The 23,989-nt window shown below is 42.6% G+C and overlaps 1 protein-coding gene across 2 annotated transcripts in view; it reads left to right on the top strand.

Annotated features, from left to right (window-relative positions):
* LOC142952987 (interleukin-1 receptor accessory protein-like 1) overlaps window positions 1-16,619 on the top strand; it is a 192,569-nt gene extending 175,950 nt beyond the window's left edge. Inside the window, exons 7-11 of one of the 2 annotated variants that reach the window (XM_076095039.1) lie at window positions 683-828; window positions 4,674-4,820; window positions 10,617-10,787; window positions 13,550-13,594; window positions 15,883-16,619. In XM_076095039.1, coding sequence (XP_075951154.1) covers window positions 683-828; window positions 4,674-4,820; window positions 10,617-10,787; window positions 13,550-13,594; window positions 15,883-16,619 — 1,246 coding nt within the window. The remainder of the gene's footprint in view (window positions 1-682; window positions 829-4,673; window positions 4,821-10,616; window positions 10,788-13,549; window positions 13,595-15,882) is intronic. The other variant, XM_076095040.1, reaches the window with a different exon arrangement.
* The last annotated feature ends 7,370 nt before the right edge of the window (window positions 16,620-23,989 follow it).

A 23,989-nucleotide genomic window follows, 5' to 3' on the forward strand; every position in this document is an offset into this window, starting at 1 on the left:
ACGAAGACTGCTACAGAAGCTACTTTGATGTACACCTCACAGTCAGTAATGAGGCGGCCGGACTCCGTTTGGGCAGATGATTGAAGTCATGTTGGCGTTCAAATTTGACCAAACTGCTGGTACAGTATGTTGGTTTCGTTTTACCAACCATCGCAGTTGCAAAGTCGCAAACTTGTAATAGCTTTGAGCAGACAGCCGTACATCATTCGTCCCTTCGTGATTAATTGATGGACGCTGTCCACCATGAGATTCTTCATGCGCAGCACTTGTCTTTGGCTCAAACACTAAATCCTCCTGTCATTAATGCCATAACAGTCCAGCGGTGTCTCATCCGTCTGTCAAACAGCAAAAACAGATTATGTTTGCTCCGAAAGTTTTCAATATCTACTTTCATACACCAGGCAACTTTCTGCATATTTTTTGTTAGAATTATTAAAGGGTAAATGAAGGGCTGACACTCACTCTCTCAGGTAAAATCACCATATCTTGAGCGAACATTAACAAACTGACATTTTCATATTTATTTTTCATGAGAATAATTTCAGAAACATTCAATTATTTCAGTCACCTTTAGGTAATAAAAAGGTGCCTCTGGTGATGATGTTGCAAAAACCACACATATATTCATATGCGTCAACCGCACCCAGCATCCCTTTTTCTGTGCTCTCTGTCTCCTTTGCAGGACAATCCGGGAGCACCTAGGGGAGCAGGAGGTGTCCATCTCTCTGACCATCGACTCTCTGGAGGAGAACGACCTGGGCAACTACTCCTGCTACGTGGAGAACGGCAACGGGCGGCGGCAGGCCAACATCCAGCTCAACAAGAAAGGTGGGGCGAACACAAGCACACGGATTCATTTGTAAGATGGGGAAAAAAAACAGTTATTTAAAGGATATACAGTATTTCACCATGACTCTAGCAGAGGGATGTAGAAGCCTTGAGATTTAATAATGGCATTTTGCAGCTCTGGGGGTGAAGAACACCATTTAATACCACAGGCCTTTGCTCTGACAAGAGAGTGAATGTCTTCGCAGCAATTTACTGAGTACAAAGAACAACTACTAGCGGGACTCTGGGAATTGACCAGTTGTTTCTCGCCTCAGGGAGGAAAAAAATTGGGACAGTATTCTAGATAGTGCAGAAAGCCTAAACATTCACCTCAGCCTGAGGAAGCATTAGTTCGAAGAGACAGAGAGAGGCAGCCTTCGGTGTTATGATGCCAGACAATCTGTTTGGCTGTCTGGCAATGACCTCCTCCATCACACACGCACAAATCCTGCTTTGATCGCCGAACTCTCACTCAGACATTTTCTCATCTTTCATCACTGACTACTGTTGCCGTTCCCCCTCCCCCTTGCCTTTTTATTCAAGCAAACATTTTTTCCTCTGATTTTGCCTCACTAAGGGTGACTGTTTGAAAGTTGATTCCGTGATGATTTCAAACAGAGATGCACACTTCCCAGCGTGGTTATATAAGTGAGATTTATTTTATTTTTTTTTCGCGAGGCTGGGGGGGGGGTCTCTGCAGCCTTAAAGTTGTCAGTGTTGAATACATTTACATAGTAAGATATTTTTCCTCTCTTTTAAGCTCGCAGCTTTGGATCCAGCTTTGATGGCAGCCCAGTTCCCCTCCATTTGCTATATTAAAGGGGTTTATGCTGCACAGTCAAATCTCAGACTAAACTCGGAGAAGATTAGCCTGGTCCTCGCAGGATTGCGGGTCCACAAGAAATTGACCGATTCCCATGTTTTTATTTGCTGCAGCCATGGTGTGGCGCGGTGCGAGGGCCAGTCAGTGTTTACGCTGCCTTTCAGAGTTTTCCTCGCTTGTCTCTTGAAGCGGTGAAGCCAGCACGACACTCCAAATAAATTTGGTCGTCTCAGCGCAGCATCAAGCAGAATACGTCTTCACTTTTCCACTTCTTGTACAACTTCTCATAGTGAAGAAGTTTAGACGTCCTCCTGGCCAACTTTTTTTTTTTGCGGCTCTACATCCTCAGATACATTTTTTATCTCACGGCAGCAGCAGCGACAGCATCATCTGGCAGACGGCTGCCTATGCTGTATATAATAACTAACATCTAGATTCTTGATTTGTGAACATGAGAAGCAGCAGACTCAGCTTTCACTGTTCTCACAGCCGCGCTCCTCTGTTTTATTTTACCATTCAACCCCCACTCCGCCTTTTCCTTGTCTCTCTTTTCATCTCCCTCCCTAGACAACAGAGAGAGAGAGACGCAGCAATAGAGGGAGAAAAAAGGGGGCTGATGAATCGCCGGATGCCATGTGGCTCCATCAAATCCAGCCTTCTAGTCAGGAGCTAATTTGTCTTAATCCGTCCCGCTGCAGAGCTGCTACAATATGGATGCCTGGCTGAGAAGAATTGGCCTCTTCCACTGTAATCTCTGCAGTTTGAGGAGCAGCTGGCTCGTTACACTGTCCGGATATCTGAGGAGAGGAGCAGTGTTTACTGAGGCGAGAGGGCAGAGCAGAGGTGGAGAGGAAAAGAGGGAGAGGTGGAGTTGCTTGGGTCCATCCTCTCGCGGTGCTCGTTAGCCGCAACTCCCCTCTCATTCAAGATGATTCCCAGGCTGAGGGGAGAGAAACTGAGACTAGAGTTTTTGACGGGGAAACCTGTGCTCAATCTGCCCCGAGTTTGTTTGCTCTTTTGTTTGCGTACGTACGTCTGTAAGTTTGGCTGAAGGTCGTCGCCGAGACAGGCGTGATGAAGCAGCGCGGGCCACGCTCGTTAGCTCTCCAGAACATCATCCTTCATCATGGGAGCTGTCAGCCTGATGGCCGCTGCAGTGGAATGGGCATCGCGCACCCCAACGAGGTTAAATGTGTGTCGGTGATGGATGGTGATGCACGCGACTCCTCTCCGTCCATGTTTGCGTATGTCTGTGTGTGTGTGTGTGCGGCATTGCGGCGAGTCAAGCCTTTTACTGTTGTCCATTAGTCAGCCAATGAAGGCTGACCACCCAGATTTTGTGAGGCGTAGCCAAGAGGAAATGTTGAACTGCAAAAGATGGAGTGACATCCGACAGAAAACACTGTAAAAAAAAGAAAAAGAAACAAAAAGCCTTGAAAAAGAGACCATGAGACAAAGCCAACGACTTGGTTTTCAAGGCAAGCTACTGGACCATGGAACTTAATGGAGTCCATTGTCTTGTAGTGTAAAAAATCACCTTTCATCCTCCTGAATAACACCACTAGTCTTGTACTGGATGCTTTGTCCTGTCCTTCTGGAAATACTACAAGTAACACAATTTAGAATAATGTGAGTGTAAAAGTGAAATATCAACAGTGAAGTCCTGCAGTTCCTTGAATTTAGCTTCCACTGATGCTTTTCACGAGTTCACGTCAGCCTGCAGTGATGACGGATGGCGGGGAGAGCGGGCCGCCTCAATCTGTCGACGAACTGGCGGCTCGGCTAAACAGCCAGGCGCGTTTCCTCTCTGCAGCCACACACACGCGTAACCAATCTTCATAAGCGTGGCATTCCGAGCTGTCATATGCTATTGTCGCCCTGGTTGCTTAGTTGTGATTTTTTTTTATTATCCAATCAAGCAGCGTTAAGTTACAGGTTTAGAAGTGGTTGTACTTTCATTCCAGTTAGAGTCATGTATCATGTGGATGCAATCCAGCCACAATGAGAATATAATCAACATGGAAAGAACACAGCTGCAGGAGATGCCTATTTCAAACGAATGTGCAGGTAGAATCAAAGACGCTTTTAACAATAGCTAGTGCAACTATTCTCATCTATCATATCTGCCTCATGCATTATTTCACATGTATTGATGTTCTGGGGTGAGATTCATTTTTGCACGCCAACTTTGACGTACATAAAAGCAGATAAATAAGATGGAGGGGAAGGTAGTGTGGAGGAACTGTGCAACTTTCTGACATTTTGTAGAGTAAATATATAGTCTCACAGCACCAAATGTCTGCAGTAAGATCAGAAAAAAACATGAAAATGATAAATGTGACAGTAAAAATGTTCGCCTTTCAAACTGTTCAACCAAACGCCTATAACTTCAGCCTATAAATGAACTGATTTTAAATCAAATTTTCTATGCTTGCTTTTCTTAATGTTTGATCAAAATTTGAAATGAATCATAAAGAGTAGAAATCTGACATTTACTTGGATAATGGATAGCTGGAGATGTCTCAGTCCATGCCGGTATAAAAGTATGACTCGTTCAAGAGAAATAAGGGAAATGATTGCAAACCTTCAAATACTGGGTCACTCAAGAAATGAGAAGCAGATGTTGTGCAATAGTTTTTTTTTATGGGTTTTTTTCAGAAATATGACTGATAGTAGCTGCAACCTCCAATCTTGCGTACAAATTATATGTTTATCACTCCGAGAACCCGCGCTGTTTTTTGGACCCTCAACATTGTTTGAACTACAAACACATTTTAAACTAGATTATTTCAAAAGGATGCAAGATTTTAAAAATAGCATTAAGGATCATTTTAGCACTGAAGATACAGAATGATATTCTGGTTTGTTTTAAGTCTGTTATCTGTGTTTTTACATGGTGAAACTTGTACTCTGCCATCTTGAACAGGATCCCCTGTGAAAGAGATGAAAAATGGGATATTTATTTATTTATTATTATCAATAAATTCTCTCTCTCCCTCTCACTGTGTTGTCACCTTATTAGCAGAGCTGATGTACACTGTGGAGCTGGCCGGAGGTCTGGGAGCCATCCTGGTGCTGCTCATCTGTCTGGTGACGCTCTACAAGTGCTACAGGATTGAGCTCATGCTCTTCTACAGAAGCCACTTTGGCAGTGAGGATATAAACGGAGGTAAGATGAGATATGGTGCAAGATACAATTTACTTTACAGCGTTGTATAATAATCCCCCAAAATCTGTGATACCACAGTGTTTTCTGTTCAGTGGATGATTTCTAAAGCTCCTTCCTCTGCTGTGAAAGCATCCTTTCTTTCATCAGTAGGAATCAAATCTCTAACCCGAGCACTATCACACTGCTCTGCACACATGTTTATTTTTACTCAGAGAACACCTGGGCTATTTTTCACACCTTAAAGCTCCACCTGGCACTATTTTGATGTAAATGTGCACCTGGTTTATCAGTCCAAATGACGCAGAGAAGAGCCTCCCATTGTTCTTAACTCAAAAATTATGTCGCCGATTTCAGGGAGTCTTCTCAACCCGCTGAGCAAAATCAAACGTTTTATGCAAAATATTCGGTAAACTGTCTCCTAAACAGCAGCGAACGACTCACCAGTCTTTGATGTGGCTCCTTCTCTTGTCGTTCTTACATCCATGTAAAAACGAATCACAAGCCAGCCTTGTAAAAATGCTCATGCTGGGTGCTGTTTCCTGACATCACAATGCATTACTTCTGGGTAATGAAGTTTTCAAACAGTGGCTTAAATCATACTGGAGGAAATCCATCATAGTACAGTTTTTTTCAAGGACAGCAGCTTTAAAAGACCAACACATTTTAAGACCACTGTCAGCTCAGTAACTGTCCACAACGCTGTCAATACCAGTCGTTTGCTAAAGACACACTGCAGTACAGTGTTGGGAGTGAATAAAGAGAACCCTACTGTACACAGACTTCCCTGTTTACAAATGCCTTGGCTCTGCACATTACACCCAGGACGAAAGAAGTCCTATTTGACTAATACATCAATCATTTTGTGAGCAGTTTTTGAAATACTTTGACACAGTTTTACAACTCTGGAAAGCTTTCACATAGGATATTCTTTTATTTTCCCTATATTGTGACAATTTAGTCTGCTCTTTCTGTGTATCTCTGCTAAATTGATTAACGTTGGGCACATTATCTTGAGTTGCTGATGAAGGAAATGTAGGTTTTCTTTAGCTTACAACAGTAGAAAGTCGAGGCCAACTTGGACAATACTTGTGATGAAAACATTAAGGTAAATGTGGGTTGGGTTGTGATTCTGCACATGTATGTGTCTCCTGTTGATTGTTTCCCATGTGTCTGCATGCAAACTGCACAAGAGGTGATGTATTTTGCTGAACACTCTCTGTAAAGCAAATCCAAACACAGTCCCTGTGCAAGACAAAAACATTAACTCTGAGGCCCCATCAGCAATAGTCAAAGAAAAAAAGCCCCCTGATTGGGCCTGGTGGGTGAGTCTTGTCTTGAGAATGCATCAAACTGAGACAAGGAGCAAGTTTTAATTTGATTCCCCTGTAATGAGTCTCTCAAGTAGCAGCGCTGCAATGAATTCAGGGGGAATGAGATTAGTTCGGAGAGGCTGAGGGACTGTACGTAGTGGAAAGAGAGACAGCGAGAGAGTTATGAGCGGTAAAAGGTAAAAAGCTTTCGGCTCCTCTCCTCGTACATCCCCGGCTCTGCTTAACTGAGATGCCTGCTCCATCAGACATTTCAATGAAAGTCATTACTTCCGGCTGTGTTGGGCTTTCGGCTCCGGAAAGCGGAGCATCGGCGTAATGGATGGCCCAGAGGCAGTTGTGTTGAAAAAGGGTTGACAAAAAATGTCGGGACTTGAACTTAATGCCAAACAGCAATTGTCTCCTTTAATTGTGCCACCCGAGTGAGTGCTGGGAGAGAGAAACAGATTTTCAATTTGTTCCTCAGTATAAGGGGATCAGGTTCAATAAGCCACAGCGCGCTGCCTCCGGAGCTCTCAGGAGACTCTTGATACTTTTCTCCACGCCGCGGTCGATTAGATCACTTCACCGCCACCTATGGCGCACGCACATTCACAAGCGCGCGCACACTCGCACCTGCACCTCCCAAGTCATCTCCATCTCCAGTTCCAATGGAGGTGAATAGGGAAGGATAAAACGTTAAATATGCACCAAACTGAAAATGGTTGCCAGTGGAGTGGAGAGAAAGCGGCTGCTAAACTTTGGCAGGAGGTGGTTAACAGAGATCCCATCTCGATGGTAACCACTGCACTGACGGGGAGAAGTGGCTGCATGTAAGATGTAGTTGCACACACGCATAGTTTTCATAAATAAAGCCCTGAAGGATGTCTGGGATGCACAGAGAATTTTATTTTTTTCTCCCCAACATAAATCGGCACTCACTGCCAAGAAAGTGCTTGTGTTTCATTGTGGCCACTCGGGGAACTAATTGAACGCCTGCCTCCCTCTTCTGCCAGATGTAAAACTGTAAGCTTTACGTAACAATAGGACGGACTGTCAGCTATTTGTCAGCGCAGCTATTTAGTTAAAGACTGCTCAGTTGTCACATTGTGTGGGTGTCAGTAGAATCAATAATAGGCTTCATGATGACAACAGCCGAGCGAGCATGTCGAGGAGGTGGGAACTCATCAACACTCTGCCATAAATACGAATGTCAGTGTTGTCAGCACGGCGTGGAGTTATGAGGCTCCGTCTGTGTTCAGTGTAGTTTGGAGATACCGAGCATTAATAGTTTTCACATCTCGCACACAAGAACTGTAATGCATCCCGTTTGATTTGCATATGTAAGATGCAGAGGTAAACATCACAAAGTAGCTCGTTTGTAAACGGAAGGTCAAATGCGGTCTTGGTTTTCCCAAGTGATATTGTCAAATGTAATGGGAAACAAAGGAGACAAACAGCTTCTGCCAGGGGGAAAACATTGATCATCACAGATAAATCTACAGACAGGAGTCACCTTGGGCTCTGACAAGTGGCGATGGCCTTTTGGTCATACTAATTTCAGAGGACGTTTGCTTGAATTGACTTTTCATTTTGCTCCTAATTGTAGGAAGAATATGAGCCTCCTTGAAAATCAGCTCTAAAATATTTGTTGGTGACCTGCTGCACCTGTGTGATCAAAAGACTACAGACTTACAGAGCAGGTATCTAGAGTTCAAATACGCTTTTCTTTATATTCCACAATAACCCCTCTAAGAGCATATAGAAATATATGTAGAAAACATCTCTAATCATAAAAAACTGAATAATCTATTATATAATTATAAATATATCACCACTTTGTTCTCCTGTCCCCGTACAATATACCGATTTGACACTGTCTCCGTTTTCCCTTTAATTACTTCTAAATTAAATAGTTATTTTTCGGGAACGTCTCGGAAAACATTCAGAAAATACAAATCAGGAATTCTAAAGTGTTACCTTCCTACTACTATTTTCTATTGCCATATTAATGAATTGTTAATGGCAGTAATCAGTCACAGCCCAATATGACCTCAGGTAGCTGTTTATTAGTTATGGAAAACAAAACGGCATGTTTAAAAGTACTCGGCTACTCATTAGCAGTCCGCCTCGTGTGCTTCCGTAGCTTTAGAAGTTAAGTATGGTGTGCTACGTTCTAATTTACTCTCCATTAAATGTAATGGAGCCCAGAAATAACCCAGAGATTACGCCTCCAATTCTCTTGGCGCTCTCCACCGCGAGTTCAGGAGTTCACAGTCTAAGTGTAGGCTCTCTATGCACATGAATATATATATTACCCCGCACCTCCATGTGCAGTGAGCGTCGGTCCCTTTGCAGTGGGCATGTGGGACGGAGGAGTTCTGGATGCAGTTCCAGAGGTGTGCCGTGCCCTCAGATGCACCGCACCGGTCTCCTGTAAGGAGTGACTCCTCGAGGTGCAACAACAGGGTCATTCCGCCCTCGAGAGTCACCCTCTTCCTCTCCCTTCTCTCTCTTTCCCACTACAGACGAGTGAATCAGCTCCACTGAAATAGCCCCTGATCCGCCTACACAGCTTTCATTTAAAGGCTACCGGAGAAAAACCAGAGAGGGAGATTTATGTCACCGAGAAGTAGAATATGAGCCTCAGAGTTAGATGTACTAAGTGATTATGAGGTTACATTTTAATTATTTTTACATGTCCCTGATGCTATAAAAATGAGTTTGATTAATTACATAGTGTTATGTACGAGTGCCAAATATCAAGACTTCCCATTGGGAAGGGAGTGAGTCTTGTTGACGGTCTCATGGCCCAAAGGCAGACAGGAGTGTAAAATAGAGCGGGTATTAAAAGATAAAAAGGGGATACCGTACTGAGGATTGATCTCAAAATCCTTACTCTTGAACCCAGCTGCTCTTCTACTCTCCTGGACCTGACTCTCTCATCCTCAGCTCTCTTCTTCTCCGGTGTCTTGACAGGTTAAACGTCCCCTCGCAGCACTTGCACTGCAGGTGGCCACTATAAAGCAAAGGGAGCCTTAATGAAGACAGGGACTCAAAGATCCAACGGCCGCTCGCATCTCTAATGAGTTTACCTCAAAGGCTGCGTTCACATCGCAGCTCAGAGTCCCAATTCTGATTCCCCCCTTCTTTTGTGGCTAAGATATGACAGTTTTAGTGAATAAAGAAACACATTAAATCTGATATTTAATGTGTCTTTCTGATGAATATGACCCCAATATACCAATTTACAAAAAGTATATTGTTGTTTTGCTTGCAGATGGTCTCAGTTTTATGTACCTGGACTATTTCTGCGGTAGAAAGTTGTTCCAATGACAACACAACACAAACCTCTATCGTGCTGCAGGCAGAAATCTCACTTGGACGATTAATAAAAGTGCGCTACGTTTGCTCCCATTCTGGCAATGGCAAGAATTTATCAAGTTTTTTAGAGCTCAACCCAAACGAGAAAGGTGCAATTGTGTTAATTCTACAACGGGTGCATTTCCCCAAATGTCTGCCTCCCCACGATGCTTGGGAGAGTGGGTAGGGTCAGTATGGACACCTTGTCCTGGACTCAAAAACACCTTTTAAATTGAAAGAAATGCTGTCCAATTTGAACACCTTATATTTCCACAGACTGTGTGGCTGAGCATGGATAACAGCATATGCATAGCTGCTTTCTACAGCAACCAATGTCAGAACGATTCCTCTAGGTCAAGGGCCGATCCACTCTAATAGATGAAGTGGTGGTTTGGTCGTTCAGGAGCAAGAGGCTGTTGTCTCCTTCCTGTAGTACTCGGAGGATCTGGAATATCTCTCTTCCATGTCTTCCATTTTCACCCTCCTGACTCATTGTGCTGAAGTGCTCCAGCTTGAGAAGAAACATTTAAGTCCTCCCTCACTTCTCACTTTCCGTCTCTCCGCTCACTCTTTTCAATTCCGTCATCAATCAGGGCTTTCATGTGGGTGATGGAGCCACGCCATGCGTCGGCCTAGCAGGCAATGTTGGGCATTTAGCTCAGGCTGGAGTCTAATTTGTTTTGCCTGCTGTGGGCACAGTAGCTATCAAGGTAACATTATTTGTCAGTGGGGACGGAGCTGTAATGAAAAGCACTCAGATGGGCAGAAGTGCCCAGAGGTCAGTGTAATGGAGGCGGCCTGTCTCAATGAAGTCTCCCAGTGAATGAATAGCTCTCTGTGCACCAGTATGAAAATAGATTGCGAGCACCTGGGGTATAGCAGGGCATATCTTTGCTGACCAAAGCAGGAAACATTATGTCCAAATCATAAAACATTTCCGCATTTAATTGGGGCAAAGTGGTTTTGGGAGCTTCCCGATGCCCATACATGAAGTGATGTTCAAGGGAACGGACTTTCTTTTATTCGGTTTGCTGAGGCTAACAAATCCTGCTGGTGTGCCAGGTGGATAGCAGGAGCTGTGACATTTCACCCATCTCCGTGTCCGTCTCCCCACCTCTACCTGCAGATAACAAGGACTACGACGCTTACCTGTCCTACACCAAAGTGGACCCGGACCAGTGGAGCCAGGAGACCCGGGAGGAGGAGCGCTTTGCCCTGGAGATCCTCCCCGACGTGCTGGAGAAGCATTATGGGTATAAACTCTTCATTCCAGACAGGGACTTGATCCCCACAGGAAGTAAGCTCTCTCTCTCGCGGCGATGTCAAAGTTGTGTCGAATGTTTTGTCGCTTGGTGTTGCTCGTGTTGTCAGTGCCGTGGTGGTATGCCTTGTTTGTGGTTTTCTTTGATGCATTTGTGTTGCGGCTTATCTGTAAGACCGTCATTGTTTCAATCGGATCGAGCTTTCTCTAACCACTGGCTGAGCTGAAGTGGATCAGTATGTAAAAGGTGGAACTTGGGGGTTCTTCAGTTTAAATTTTTGAGGGAAAATAAATAGGAATAGAACAGGAAACAAAACTGAGTGTCAGCATTTTACATTTCTTTCATTTAAGTAGTTAATTCAATGCAACCTGCTTGTGAGCGATAATATATTCCCATAATAAACATCGTATTCCAGCTTTTAACAAAGGTGCAGTTATGGCATATAGCAACGTAAGCATTACATGAGCATGAGAAAAACATCCTAAAACCGTTCTGAATAAACAGTTTGCACCTCCTTTAAGTGTTGCAGTCTGAAAATTAGGGATTCCCAACTTAAGCCCGTTAGGAGGCACATCCATAAAAAAAAGTACCCACACACTATCTCCCAGCTCCTCTTAAATTCTACATGGACTTGACAACGTTTCCACTTCAAATAATCTACCTCAGGTAAAACCACAGCAGCGTGTGTGTGTGTGTGTGTACTTTTTTCATTGTGTCGGCACCTCTGCAGTTGCTGGAAAACTAGTTAAGATACATAAATTAAAGGTAATGAATAAACGGTTGAATCGAAGTGGCAGCAGTGCAAACGAAAACCTGACCAACCCGACCTAAGCATTGACGATGCAATCCAGATTTTATATAACTAATAGAATTGAATAACATCCAGTTCATATGAACACAAGTGGCGTTAATGAAGGAGTACAGTGTACAATAATCTGATAGGTGAACCACTGCTAGCAGCACTTCCAAACAACGGTTGAGCCTGTGTCTATCCAGACTATCGTTATATAGCGCCTCTGAAGAACCCCTGAAGTTTAGTTTGGCTCGGTTTTAATGGTTCCTCCCCGCACATGCTGTGCAGGGAGGCCGTATATTAAGAAACAGGGTTGAAGAGCCTCTGAGGACATGTTTCATGAATCCGACACAAAGAAATAAAACATTGGGGGCTAATGTATTCTAATCACCTGACAAAAGTAGTTAGCTCATGAGATAGCTAATTTAATTAATCTGAGAAATGGATATCATGGATAATAGTAATGAAACACTTACTTATTATATTATTTGACTGAAAATAACTTCATTTGAATTTGCTTATGAGTTTACCATTAGCGGAAGGTAACTGTAAAATTACTCAGGTACTCTACTTAAGTATACTTGGAGGTACTTTATTTCCAGTAATATTGAAACGCTGCCTGCACTTAATGTATCAGTTTTGATAAGCCAGTAGTATAATGTACCTGTAATAACACTTGGAAGAGTCCTTTTATGCAGATAATACTTTTTCTGGAGGGAAGTTTTCACTGCAGAGTTTTCTAAACACTCCCCCACCACAGGAGTTTAGGAACTCAGTTTGAATTGCACTTGAATTCATAACATTGTCAGTATCTAATCTGTTGAGTTGAGTCCCTGCAGTCAGGATTTCTTCGTGAAAGTGAATTTATGAAAACCTCCACTGTAGGCCTAAACAGATAATGACGAGAAAAGGTCTGGATTGGCTCTTTATGTACATAGGTATTTAAAGTGCATTGTCTACACAATGCACTTTAATGCCTGTGGAAGGCATAATGGGCCGAATTACATAGAAAGCATAATTGGCGGAAAGAGCCGACTCTATTATTACAGTCCATGTCCTGATCCAGCTCCATACAAACTGTACCTCCGCATGCTGCTGTGTAATGATGTCAGCTGTACCATCAAAACGCTCTCGACGCATGGATATTAATGCATGTTTTACCACAGTATCTTTCTAATGGAGCGTCTCACCATGCCCTGTGCTTATCTTTGATTAACTCATCACACAGATGAGTTAGATAATATCATTATGCTATTAGCTTCAATTTGAATACTTGCATCTGCCTGTCTTCCCGCACACACCGCCATTACTAATTCTGTTCCTCTTCAGTGGCATTGTGCCACGGTTATAAACTGAATCCCTTGCTGTGATTATGTGCTCGATGCGAGGGGACCGTTGTAATATGGGAAAGATCGCATAAAAATACAAGGATTGAGAGGAACCTAAAGCGTGTCTGCCGCTATTCCAGCTCGCTGGCTTATTGTGTTTGTGTATAAACATTTAGCTCCCATTGGGAATGTATTAGCATCTCAGCAGTTGATATAATAAGGCATAATCCACGACCATAGATAAACACAGTTTGGCCATTTGAGGTTTCAACATGTGTCAACAATCCTTCTCCTGAGCAGCTGATAAGTAACCTGTTATTCTACAGTATGCTGGATTATTTGTAACATTTTAAACATCTCACCATTCTAATATAATTCTTATATATATATATATATGTAGTGTATAGAGTTGATGCCAACAAAAGTGCAATTTGGCTAAACTAGCAATAACAAAATGCTTTTCCTTGGCTTTTTTATGCTACATGTCCCATATTAAACTGGAATAAACTGGTCAGCGCGATTACCGTTTTACAATCGCCAGTGCAACACCAGTGGAGAAACACAGTTTATGCCAGAACCATGTCCCCACATTCACAAAACTGTTTTTTTTTGTTTTGTTCAAATACTTTTCTGCAAATCTTTTGATCCTACTTTGAATGTAAATATCTATGTTTAGGTTTCACCAATGATCATTTCCAGGATGACACAAGACTACTTAGAGGTACTTTTTCCACAGATTTTTAACTTTCGTGTCAACACATAATGATTCAGATTTTCTCATCAAATCAGTCATTCATTTTGGTAACTCTGTATAATAAGTCATAATTTGTTAGCGTTTATTCGGTGTTACTAATGGCTTTATAAGTGGTTAATATTGTAATGTTCCGGTCAGTAATAGCCATTATTTCTGGTTTGATTCATTATTTGTTAATTAAGTATAAAGTCATTAGTTACAACTTGTAAAGCCTTCATAAAACATGAATTATTAAATGTTTTTAACTTGCATTTACCTAAATTACAGATTAGTCAAACTGTTTTTTCTGTTTTTTTTGGTTGTGTTTAGTAAATTAGATGCGTAGAGTTAACTGCATCAAAACTATGTAGACAGTCAGTCTCAGAAATATATTATATATGTTTTGATGTGTCTAAACTTCAAAGCTACACATGGTTCCACTAACCAGGCATCAGTGACCTGGAATGAAATTTAGGTGGAAGCACAACCTACAAACAAAACGATCAGACTTTGCCGATCTTTTAGTCTGCAGTACGGTGGCTGAGAAGGGTCTAATCTTCCTCTGAGGCTGTGGCTGCTGCTTCGTTTGAACAAAACTGTAGCTACAGATTGTGCCAGCAACTATAGCAACAGAGAACGAACGTTTTATGTATTTACAGATCAGGTATTTATTGATTTGTTGACGAATACCAAAGTACTACTGTGTAATATCTGTAGTTAATTCTGTTTTGCTAACGTCCTGCTGGAAGTTGGAATTTCTGGCAGTAACAACATATCGTACTGATTGTCACAATGGGCTTTTCCCTTTAAATAAATAATTGAGATAAACTACAGAGAGCAGGGCAACAGTGATTTTCTGCTCCGTGTAATTTAGCGTTGATTTAATTTTTATGTAGCCAGGAATCAATTATTACACATGCACCACTTTGACTGTAAAGCCTGTGAGGTCTCTGAAAGGAGGAATGTAATCTATAATGCTATAAAGTATTACCAGACGCCCCAAGAGGGCATATTTACTTTACAGTTTAATCAATTCAAAACATAAAATGAAACTACGCCTCATTAGTTAAATATATAGTATCCGTTCCCATTTGTTGTATTCACGATAAGATAAAAGAAAAACTCGTTTTTGCCTGTTTCCTTGAACCTAAACGGAATAAGCTTGAACCCTTCTGGGGCGTTTTAGCTCCAGGGACGCATTGTGAAGACTTACCGCATAAGGACCAATTAGCAAAGAGCACAGTGATTGACTCTAATCAGGTCTCTCTCATGGTGAAGCCTCAGGCAGAGGGTGACATGAAAGGAGGAGTTCATTCTCAGGACAGGAGATGTGGCATTTCTTTGCATAAAGACCAGCAAGATATTTTTCTCAAACTCATGCACACACACAAACACACACTCGGCATCTCGTTGTCTCTTGACTAAGACAAAGAGGGAGGAAGAAAAACAAACACACACAAGAGGGTCGTAAGCTTTGATTGGGAAGTGAAGCCCAGTTAATCCCGTCTACCTGCTGTTGAGGAGCCACTCTGTCTTTGTCTCAGCCGAGAAAGGCTAAAAGCAGGCGTTGGCTGCACACACACACACATACACGTACACACACACACTTCCCTCCTCCTGACACCACAGACAGACCTGGGGAAACACTTAAATCAAGTTCATTTTGACGCAAGCGGCAGAGCTACTCATTAAGAACGTGGACACAATACTTTATTTACTGAAAAGTCTAATTAATTTGATCTTCACAGAGGTATGTTGCTTGGCTTTGAATGTTTTATGTTTATTGTCATCTTATAGTAAAACCAAGTGATCCCCTTTCTGTTGTGTCTATAATTCTGTACGAATACATATTTTTATTAAGTGCTGCAGAGGCTTTATTTAAGTTGAAATACATAATGACATATCTCATTTATCTTCATTGAATGTATCAATATCCTCATGAATAAACAGGTGTTACTGTAGATTTTAGGATTCGTCAGATGTTTAATTTAAATAACCTTAATCGTTCTTTAAGAATCACATTTTGTTTCGTGGAAAGTTAATTCGATTTGGTTGTTTGAAACTTTGATGAAAGGGAGTTTGTTAATTAAGCAGTCGCTATGAGGCCAACAGAATTATTCAAATAGCCGGTGTGACATGTCTCATATTTTCATCACTCGTGAGCTCTGTGTACTTTCATGTAGGATTAAAGTTATCTAAAATACATACAACAAACAAGCAAGTAGAAATAAGTCAAAGTTATCTATCCATGTTTCTGTCTTTGTGTGTGTACTCAGCCTACATCGAGGACGTAGCGCGCTGCGTGGACCAGAGCAAGCGCCTCATCATCGTCATGACACCCAGCTACGTGGTGCGGAGGGGGTGGAGCATCTTTGAGCTGGAGACGAGGCTGCGCAACATGCTGGTGACCGGCGAGATCAAGGTCATCCTGATCGAGTGCGCCGAGCTGCGCGGCATCATGAACTACCAGGAGGTGGAGGCCCTCAAACACACCATCAAGATGCTGACGGTCATCAAGTGGCGCGGGCCATCCAGCAACCAGCTCAACTCCAAGTTCTGGAAGCAGCTGCTCTACGAGATGCCCTTCAAGCACATGGAGCCCCTGAGCATCTCCCACGAGCAGGTGCTGGATGTCAGCGAGCAGGGCCCCTTCGGCGAGCTCCAGACCGTCTCGGCCATCTCCATGGCGGCGGCCACCTCCACCGCCATGGCGACGACGCACCCGGACTTGCGCTCCACCTTCCACAACTCTTGCCACGCCCAGATGAGGCAGAAACACTATTACCGTAGCTACGACTACAACATGCCACCCGGCGGAACTCTCCCGCCGCTGCCGCCGCTCGCCACGCTCGGCAGCCAGCACACCTACTGCAACATCCCCATGACGCTCATCAACGGACAGCGGCCGCAGTCCAAGTCGCCGCGCCAGCAGAGTCTGGAGGAGGCCCACGGCAACAACGCCATGCTGCCACTGCTGCCCAGAGAGACCAGTATATCCAGCGTCATCTGGTGACAGAGACGGCACCGAGCGCGATGGACTGTGGATCTATATGATGTCCGTCACAGGGAGGACTCACCACTGGCACTTGGACCCTGAATGCACCGGAGCCAGGTGGACGTGAAAGACACTAAGCTACTTGCTGCTGTTGAATTTGCACCAGGAAACATCAGGGGAGCGGAGGGGAGGGACGACAGGGCGTCAGACACACTGGACTCTTTGGGGGTGGAGGAGGTGGCAGATTTTTGTTTTGTTTTGGTCCAATAACAGCTTTTATTGAATATGAACAAGAAAAAAAAGAAACAAGGAGAACTTTTTTGTATGCCTGTATAAACACTCACGTAACACAACCCAACACCTATGATCATTTACCCAGAAGGTTCAAGGAATACAGGGTCCTGTACATACGTTTTTCTAATTCTTTGTAGCATCAGTGTTTGGGACTTGTTACTACTTATGTTTTATCATCAGTTGTTTTTTTGTTTTTAATTTGTCTTGTTTTAGTTTGTACAAAAGTGAAGCAATGGCCTGTGAGATGTTTTGGATAAACTGTTGTTATCTTTCTCTTGATTTGTTGGCTGGTGTAGTTTATAAAGCTTTGGGTTTTTTTCGGGGAGGGGGTCAAAGTCGCAGCCTTCGGGAGATGAGAACGATTTGGTTTGTATTTCAGGAGTTTCATCTCCACCGGCTGCTGTAAAGGGTTGAGAATCTGGACTCAACCAGAATATGCAAAAATATGGAGTCCAGAGAGCAGGGACACGATGGGTTTCACAAATGGATCATATTCGAATGCTTGCGGAAAAGTCATATCTGTGAAGGAGGATATGAAGAATATGGTGCTAGGCTTCACGTCTCTGTTTCTCTCACGATAACATTTACTTTAAGAAAAAAAAAAAACAGCCTTGCTATTTACCTTAACAGATGATTATATCACCTAAAATGAATTATGTGTATTATTTTATGAAAAAAAGAAAAGTCTATTTTTGTAACAGGGATATTTGCTTAGAGATGTTATAACTATAAAGTTTCAGATTGAAGGAATTGGGGAAACATAATAAAAAATAACAATGTTTTGTTATGTGGAACTGCACAGCTCACGGAAATCGATAGGTCATTCACTAAATGTCTTATATTACAAGAGAAAAAAAACACTTTGTTGGTTGTTTTCGTCATTAAAAAGAGGAGTTTTGACATTTCAAACAAACCACGGATTGCAGCTCAGCAGGCTTTTTATGTTGGTTGATTTCACAGGCATCGCAGCCATTCACAGTTGATTTAACAAGGACGGCGCTGCGCTATCGACGATGTCAGTATGGATGTCAGATGGAGGAGAGGGAAGCCATGACGTCCAGTGTCACCTGAAGCATTTACTCTACCTGGCTTCCTCTGAAGGACCAAACAAGGTTGTCCAGGGCTAAACAAGTATCTCTGTTATTCATTTCCTCTCAAATGACAGCTCTGTTATTTTGTCTGCCATTCCCCTTGTCAACGGAAACGATTTATCAGTTGAGTGGCGCTCTCCGGTAAATGTATGGCTTTCACATCTTGGTCCCGAACACTCTGAGTTCACTCTGGCACTGGTGTGGTGACGGGACGCAGAGTTTCATTTCAAAACGAGTCTGAAAACATCTGAAAGCCCAGATAAAGCTGTTAATGTTCAGTTATTGATATTAAAAAGTAACATTTTAGAGGACGTAATCAATTGTATTTCCAACCTACTGACCGATAATCATCATGGGTGGGGGAGTCTCCTCAAAACCAATAGCCTTTTAGACAGAAACCCATCCAAATAAGATGTAATTAATGCTAAAGAGAGACAAGAATGTATTTAAAAATACAAATTAAATCCTGGAGTTTATGTAACCATAAATGAGAAGAGCAAGTTAGACCAAAGCAAGCTTCAGTGAAGTCACAATCTCAATCACAAAATGGTCCTCTTCTTTTCCTCTGAGGGAAGCTTCCATCTCGATCGGTACGATTTCATCAAATCATACGAAACAAGAGCTATATCCACGTATCCACTCAGACCTGCACTCACTCCTGCAGCTGTGCCATATTATTTGTTTTTCAAGACACTAACCTCATACTAAAATACCTGCAGCATCTCATCACATAGAGATGTTTCATTTAGTGCCATAAAATATGCAAAGTGATGAACTTGTAAACAATAAATGAAAAATAGTTGTTTGTCCCCCGATTCATCTTCTTGCAATCTTCAGTTGTAAAAATGAAATATTTCAGAACAGGCCTGTGTTGGTTTTCAAGTGCTGGATGCTGACAAATTTGCATTGGAAGGAGCAGTTCTTTATTCGAGGTCTTTCAATCAATCAATAGTTTGTTAGAGCCAGGCCTGTTTTTATCCAGTTCAATCCTTCCTTATGAAAAGTAAGTATGGATTGCATTCAAAGAGCAGCATTCCTGAGCGGAGGCGTTGGTTGTGCTCTATGACATGGCATTGTGTAAATATAATCGAGACGATAGCGGGATATTAAGATGAAGACAATCGAGCCATATTCATGAAACCAACGGTCATTATTCACAAGGCCTCTCAAAGCAGAAATACTAATCCTGACTGGTTAACGCGTAGAATCGATGAGATTGTGACAGGAGTTTGGCGTCCGCGCTCCTGCTTTGGGAAGCTGTGTGAACACAAACATTTTTCTCAGTGGGCCGGTACACAGTTTTGTTTCATGAGGAATTGGAACATTTGTGGCGACGTGAAGATGAAGATGATGATGATGATGAATAACAATGACAATATATAGCACAGAATTATTCCAGGCACTTTCACGACTCTTGAGACGACGTCTCTCCTGTTTCTGATTTATTTTCTATTATGTATCTGCAATGTTCATTAAAAGAGATACTGTTATTAATAAAACCACATTTACGGTGATGTGATTTCTCTGTGCTGTATGTGTGTGTGGAGAGAGTCAGAGAGCTGTATTTGTTTGCAGAAAACGCCACCCGGCTCATTTTGTTTATGGAGCAGCGGCGTAGATTGCTGACGATGCCCGGATCCCTCTTTGCAGCCCCAACCGCCATAACTCTGCCGTATCCCGTAAAACCTTGAAACAACAATCAATACGTCTCCTTATTCCACTCAGGGACTGAATCAGCCCGGGCCTCATTTTAGAATAAGACTAAATCAGGAGAGTCGATGCCTTAAGAAACACTGTGGAGGAAAAAAAGCCAACGCCATGTGCTGATGTTTGTGTGACCTTAGTGCACTTTTGGCTGCAATCACACAACTGGCACATAGTGAATATATATTTTAGAATTCAAATTTGGACTCAAACCATATAGGTTTTTACCAATATACGATACCTAATATACGCTGCGGTGTCAACATATTTAGAATCCAACAGAAGATGTCGTGACTCAGTTGCTCCACTGGAAAACAGGATCATTTTTCTTCCAGTGGGATTGAAGGCAGATAAACAATCCTTTTCTTTTTCCCCCTCTGCCTCAAAGCGCTCTGCCCATAGTGTCGCCTTTTACTTATTTTGCTGTGATCAAAGCAACAGCATTGGAGAATAAAGAGAAACCAAAGGCACATGGGGAGGAACCTTAAAATATAGACCAGACGGTGTTAATTAGCTTAAGTATGATCTGTTTAAATGATGAGAAGTTGTGTTTTGGTTGCGCAATGAAATCAACTGTTCAAAAATCAGAAAACACCAGTTTTACAGGTGGGTGTATGATGTGTATCAGCAGTCCCGCCCTATGTGTGCTTGAAATGTTTAAAAATGTGCCGAGCACAGAGTATTTCTCAGTCAGATGCAGTGACTTCAAGTTTCCTACAAACTGTCACACATAAGAACCACAACTTGATGTTTTTACAATTTGCTTCCATACTTTGTATTTCCCAAGAACTCTTCCTTTAAGTAAAAGTAAAGTGTATAGCAACAAAACATGACATCCTGAAATGCATGTCTTTTATGTCTCCCACCATCTTGGTCCAGTCAAGTAAACCAGAGTTCCATTTCTACATGATCTAACATGTGCAACTTAGTTCAATTATTGCAGGAAAAGTGGCTGCAGGAGATTCTCTACACTGTACATTACTGAAAGCAGAATCACTAGTACAATCAGAGTGATGTATTGTGTGGGGAAGACAAAGACAAAGTACCACACTGTGGACACGTCATGCTTGAATGTAATCTAATTTTTCTCTCTCACAGACCAGCTGAGTGAACCTTCCCAGCATGCAGCAGCGATATAAAGAAAGCTAAATCGGTTCCCACAGGTAAAAGTTGGTATACTAGATGAGTCAGGCTGCTGTTTCCCTCTGGAGTTGAGCAGCTGCATCCCGCTTGTACTGATCCAGAGGAAGCGTGATGTTCCCTATAGCTTTGGTTGTTGTTTTTCTGCCACGGCTATAACACGCAGTTACATTCTAATCGGCTGTGCCCGTGCGAAAATGGAGAACCGCCAGATGTTTTCATCGGGGCCGACACGTCGCCATATGGTATGTGAGCGTGTCTATGGAAAAGGGGGAGTTCCTTAGCTTTGACACTTTTCCCCCCCAACATGAAATCATTTTCATTTCATCACAGTGTCACAGCATAATAAGCTCCCTGAACAAAAGCATGTGACATGTGTGTGTTTGTGTGTGTGTGTGTGTGTGTGTGTGTGTGTTTGTGTGTGAGAGGGGGGGGAGATAGTCACTGCAGTGAGAGCAGATCAGGCTACGAGCTCATGCACAGATGTTTTGTTTCTTCCTCTGCCTCCACACACACACACACACACACACACACACACACACACTGGTGAAGAGTATTACTCACTCTGGCAGGTATACCATGCCCCCTCCATGTCTCACAGGGCCTTGTTACTTGGATCTCTGTGCTCGGTGCCCTGTGTGACATGTCTTCCACTTGAAGAACCAGGCCAATTGTCTGTGCATGGATAGGTGGCGGCGGAGGGTGTGTGTCTTTTTGGGGGGGTGTGTAAGAGAGCTGAAAGCATTTGGAGAGTGGATGCAGGCAGCTGTTAACCCAGTTTTGGAGTAATTCTGAACTCTCCATGGTTCAGCACAGCATAATTGCCTGTGCATGCGGTGTGAGTGGAAGATGCAAGTCATGGATCACTGATCACTTACCAAGCCCTTCAATTTACTGCTACTTCCTGCAAGAGCGCCTCCATCTTTAATGAATTATTATTTTATAATCATATCGATGTGTGTGTGGTGAGCTTGGGTATCGATTTGACCGTGGATACAGCTGGCTTATCAAATGATAGTTCACCGCCGTCTCAAAGTGTTAGTTGGATAAATCAAAAATAACGGCAAGTGAGATCATATCACTTCATGATAATCAGAATAAAGAGTCGCCATATTGCATTTGAGGCTGCTTCTGTCCTCTAATTAAAAGATGCAGAGAGAAAAGTGGCCACCTCAGGAAATTCAAAGTGCAATGCTGCCATCTGCTGGACATAGTCCTCCCTGCAGCTCAGCTGACTCAATCCCTGGCAAGGCATGCTCGGAGGGGCCATTATGGTGAGAGGGTACATCATTCCGTCATGATAGAAATCACACACATCTTTTATAAATTGCCCCCCAGTTGAAATCTTCTTTTCCATCTGAAACCTATAATTGTGATGAATTGAGGTCTGTGCATTGTCCTTTAAGGCTGCGCACTGCCATTAGATGACCTGCTGCTGTTACTTACAGTACTTACACTTCCAGCGGCTCACAATTAAGCACTAGTTTTTTAATCCTTTGTATTCTGTGAATGACAGACCAAGCACAGAGAGAATAGATGATAAAGGATATGCTTTGATATGTTACCGTATATTCAATTATTAACAGAGCTATTATAGATGGAAATTTGTTTCCACAGCAAGTGAAACACGCCATTTGTCTTTGTATATTTGGGAATACGGGGCTACAAATGATTTGATTTTGTTGGGACAGTGACCACAGTGTGGTCAGCTTCAATATTTAGTAACACTTAATAAATTACCAGAGAAGGAATGAGGAACTCACACTGGTGAACCAGCAGGTCGTATGATTGCTTTTGTTAGATATGAAATGCCTTTTGATTTTAACTTGAACCAGCTGATTCGGCCTTATCTTGCTGACGGATCAGGAGCAGAGAGGACACAGGAGCACATTGCAATCGCCGCACGATCCGCCAATCACATCACTGTAGGACCCAGCCAGTGCTAGCCAATCACAGCACAGCAGGGCGGGACTATGGGAACACGTGTGGATCTGTTTGGAAACGGCCATGACGGTGACGCGAGTTGCGGCCAAGCAGTTTGTTTGTTTACATAATATGTCGATTATTGTTATCGAAGAGACTTTCAATGTCCCGGAGGAATATTTGCACGAGTCGACACTATGTTGGAGGTCTTTACATTCCGTCTGCATGTATTTGAGCCGGACTTCAGTTTTCAGGACTTCTCCAGCCGGGTCCAAGGGAAGGTAAGGAAAACGTTTTATTTCTCTGTGGGGTCCTTTCCATTATTTTGTCATAGACTGAGACTGTCGGTGGCAAAAACAAGTACTTTTAGTTAACGCTTTTATTTTATTGACGCTGTTAGCAGCTCCTCTCGAGCTGTTGGGTTTCAGGTTTAATTGATGTTTTAATTAACTGGTGAGGTCGAGGTGTGTGAGACAGATGCATCGGACCCATGTAGACTAAGCCGGAAATGAACATTTTGATCTCTTCGCCTCTCTTGTCACATTTATTTGTGGATATATCTTTTGAAAGATGACACGCGGGAACATTTTACTGGGAGCTTTATAACAGGTGCGTGAGGCCGTGGAGGCTGACAGGGAGGACCAGATGATGAGAAAGTAGGTGGTCGGTGCGATGCCTGTTCAAAACGTTAGAGGATAAGGCCCCAAATACTGTTGCTAGGTTGATTAATGTTGTTGTCGGCATCTATGACAATAGTCGCTCTTCTCTCCAGAAGAGAGAATTATACCGCCGGTATTAATGGCGGTATAATGTTGCGAAAATTATTTAAAATTCCTCACATTGACCGGAAGATATTTGGTCCAGCATGTCATTGACGGGGGCAGGATGGAGCAGCTTTGAGCGACTGGGGCTTTAGTAAGTATTGTTTTTTGTCTGATTACTCTTTATTTACATGCTTGTAATAGCTGGAATTATTTATTCATTTTTTTCTCTATGATTTCACCCGAAAGTGCCATGTTCATTTTGCGCTAAAATTATATTAACAATATAAACATATTTTGTCAAGTATTTAATACACACAGGGGGATACAGAAATAGGTTTCCCTATGTGATGAATTCATATAGACTTTATTTATCGACTTGCCAGGAAAAATGTGCTATATGGTGATATGAAACTTCCAAAAAGCATGTTGTGTGCATTACACTTTTTGTAAACATGTAAACTTTGTCATTCCT

This window comes from Anarhichas minor, unplaced genomic scaffold, assembly GCF_050575085.1.
Source record: "Anarhichas minor isolate MPS153535 unplaced genomic scaffold, ASM5057508v1 ptg000018l, whole genome shotgun sequence".
Taxonomy (NCBI): Eukaryota; Metazoa; Chordata; class Actinopteri; order Perciformes; family Anarhichadidae; genus Anarhichas; species Anarhichas minor.